This window comes from Austrofundulus limnaeus, unplaced genomic scaffold (genome assembly GCF_001266775.1).
Source record: "Austrofundulus limnaeus strain Quisiro unplaced genomic scaffold, Austrofundulus_limnaeus-1.0 Scaffold484, whole genome shotgun sequence".
NCBI classification, from domain to species: domain Eukaryota; kingdom Metazoa; phylum Chordata; class Actinopteri; order Cyprinodontiformes; family Rivulidae; genus Austrofundulus; species Austrofundulus limnaeus.
Window position 1 is genome coordinate 198,946 of NW_013952886.1, and position 1,953 is coordinate 200,898.

General features: G+C 43.8%; 1 protein-coding gene across 1 annotated transcript in view; it reads left to right on the forward strand.

Annotated features, from left to right (window-relative positions):
• Window positions 1-1,190, forward strand: part of plekhg4 (pleckstrin homology domain containing, family G (with RhoGef domain) member 4) — a gene marked incomplete in the record, with an annotated part of 75,070 nt that extends 73,880 nt beyond the window's left edge. The window contains 5 exon segments of the mRNA XM_014025558.1: window positions 129-270; window positions 342-436; window positions 549-733; window positions 801-841; window positions 1,052-1,190. Coding sequence (XP_013881012.1) covers window positions 129-270; window positions 342-436; window positions 549-733; window positions 801-821 — 443 coding nt within the window.
• Between the last annotated feature and the right edge of the window lie 763 nt (window positions 1,191-1,953).

Consider the following 1,953-nt stretch of genomic DNA (forward strand, 5'->3'; position numbering starts at 1 on the left):
AGTAATATTTTTAGAGAAGACTTTAACTTTTACCAAAGTATTTTTATGATAAGATACTTGTACTTTTACTCGAGTATCACTTTGAGGATTCTGGACCAGGTTCTGAGACTCTGAGGTTTTGTGTCCAGGAGCCAGAACTCGGGCCTCCATCGCTGTATCCGTGTTCGACCACTCTCAGCCGTTCAGACGGGACCCCGGCTCCTCGGACCCCGCAGCTTCAGGACCGTCCTCCCTCAGCCTGCTGGGCCCGCTCAACCTGCACATGTACAGGTAACACACACACCTGTCCTCCTGTGTGTCCTCAGCCTGTACTGGTTCTGACCTGGCCCCTCCCCCTGCAGCCAGTCGCTCCCCGCCGCGCCTCCCGCCTCCTTCAGCACCTCCTGCATCGAGGAGGACGAGCAGGAGCACGAGACCGGCAGCCAGCCTTCGATGAGTACGTCCCCGCTGTGCCGCCGTAGCCCCGCCCCCTGTGGCTCGGCACACCTGTGAGTTTTCAGCCCACCTTTCCCGCCGCGCTCTGAGACTCCGCCCCCTCCTCTCTGCAGGCACGGAGAGCTCCGGCTCCTCGTCTCGCGGCCTCTCCGGGTCCACGGGCTCTGACAGCGGCTGCGCCTCCTCGCACCTGCAGGAGGCGCCGCTGGGGGAGTCCGGCCCCCCCAGCCAGCCTTCCTCCTCCTCCTCCTCCTCTTCCTCCAACAAACAGCACCTCTCCAGCAGTTTCATGTCTTCTGTGAGTTAACGATGTTTGATTATCCATCGATGATGTCATCAGTCACATGACCTGTTTCTGTCTGCAGAAAGCTGCTACTGTTGTCTGACCTTCATCCTCCTCCTCACGGTGAGCACAAATCTTTATTTTTATACATTTATTTTGGGTTTATTCCTTCGTTTGTTCCATAATTTATTAATAATAATATTCATTCATTCATTCATTCATTCATTCTTCTGTTTCCTGTTTTACAAAGTGAATAAAATGAAATGAAACTTGGAATAGACAGAGAATAAAAACTAAATAAAGTCAAATAAAGTCACTCGTGTTTGTCTGCAGGTGGAAGTCACACCTGAGTTCTGATGTTCTTCAGAACTGTTCTGTTGGTTCCGTCTGATCCGGGTTCAGCCTGTAAATAATCCACAGCCAAGCTTTCACGTTTTTCACTCTGCTAATAAAAGTGTTTGTTAAAAACAGATGAAGAGTTTGTGTCGTCCTGAACCTGACAGCTGCTGACGTTCTGCTGACGTTCTGCTGACGTTCTGCTGACGTTCTGCTGACGTTCTGCTGACGTTCTGCTGACGTTCTGCTGACGTTCTGCTGCTCGCTTCATCTTCAGCCTGAAATTCATCTAATCTGTTGGTTTTAACACGAGCTTCACTTATTCGTTGTCTTCTGTTTAATTTTTGGTGCATCATAAGATTGATGACTACTTTCAGACAAAATCTGTTTCCAAACATTTTCTTATATCTGCAGGGCCAACGTAACGTTTGAACAGTTAGTTTAATAAAACTCTATTTGTTTAGGACGGATGAAAGAGCTAATGATTTCAGACTCAAAGCCCTGTCACACTAGCCAACTTATAAAACATTTTTTATGTCTAAATTGCTAATAAAAGTTAATTTATATATTTATATATTATAAAGGAACGTAGTACTTTAGTCCAGGGTACAAGATTATGTAATAATCTGGAAAATGACATTAAAAATGCCAGATCAATATTTAAAAGAATGATAAAGGTTAATTGCTGGAGAAATGTGTAAATGTATGGATTGTTTTTCAAGGAGTTAAACATTTTTTTTTTTTGTAAACTAAAGATTATTTTTGATTAAATTTATTTATTTGAGAAAAGGGGCAGGTTTAATAATATTTTTCTTCTTCTGCTACCTTTGATTTCATTTTCATTTAATTTAGGATTTGTTTTTTTTGTTTAATTTATGTTGTTTTTAAAGAAGTGAATC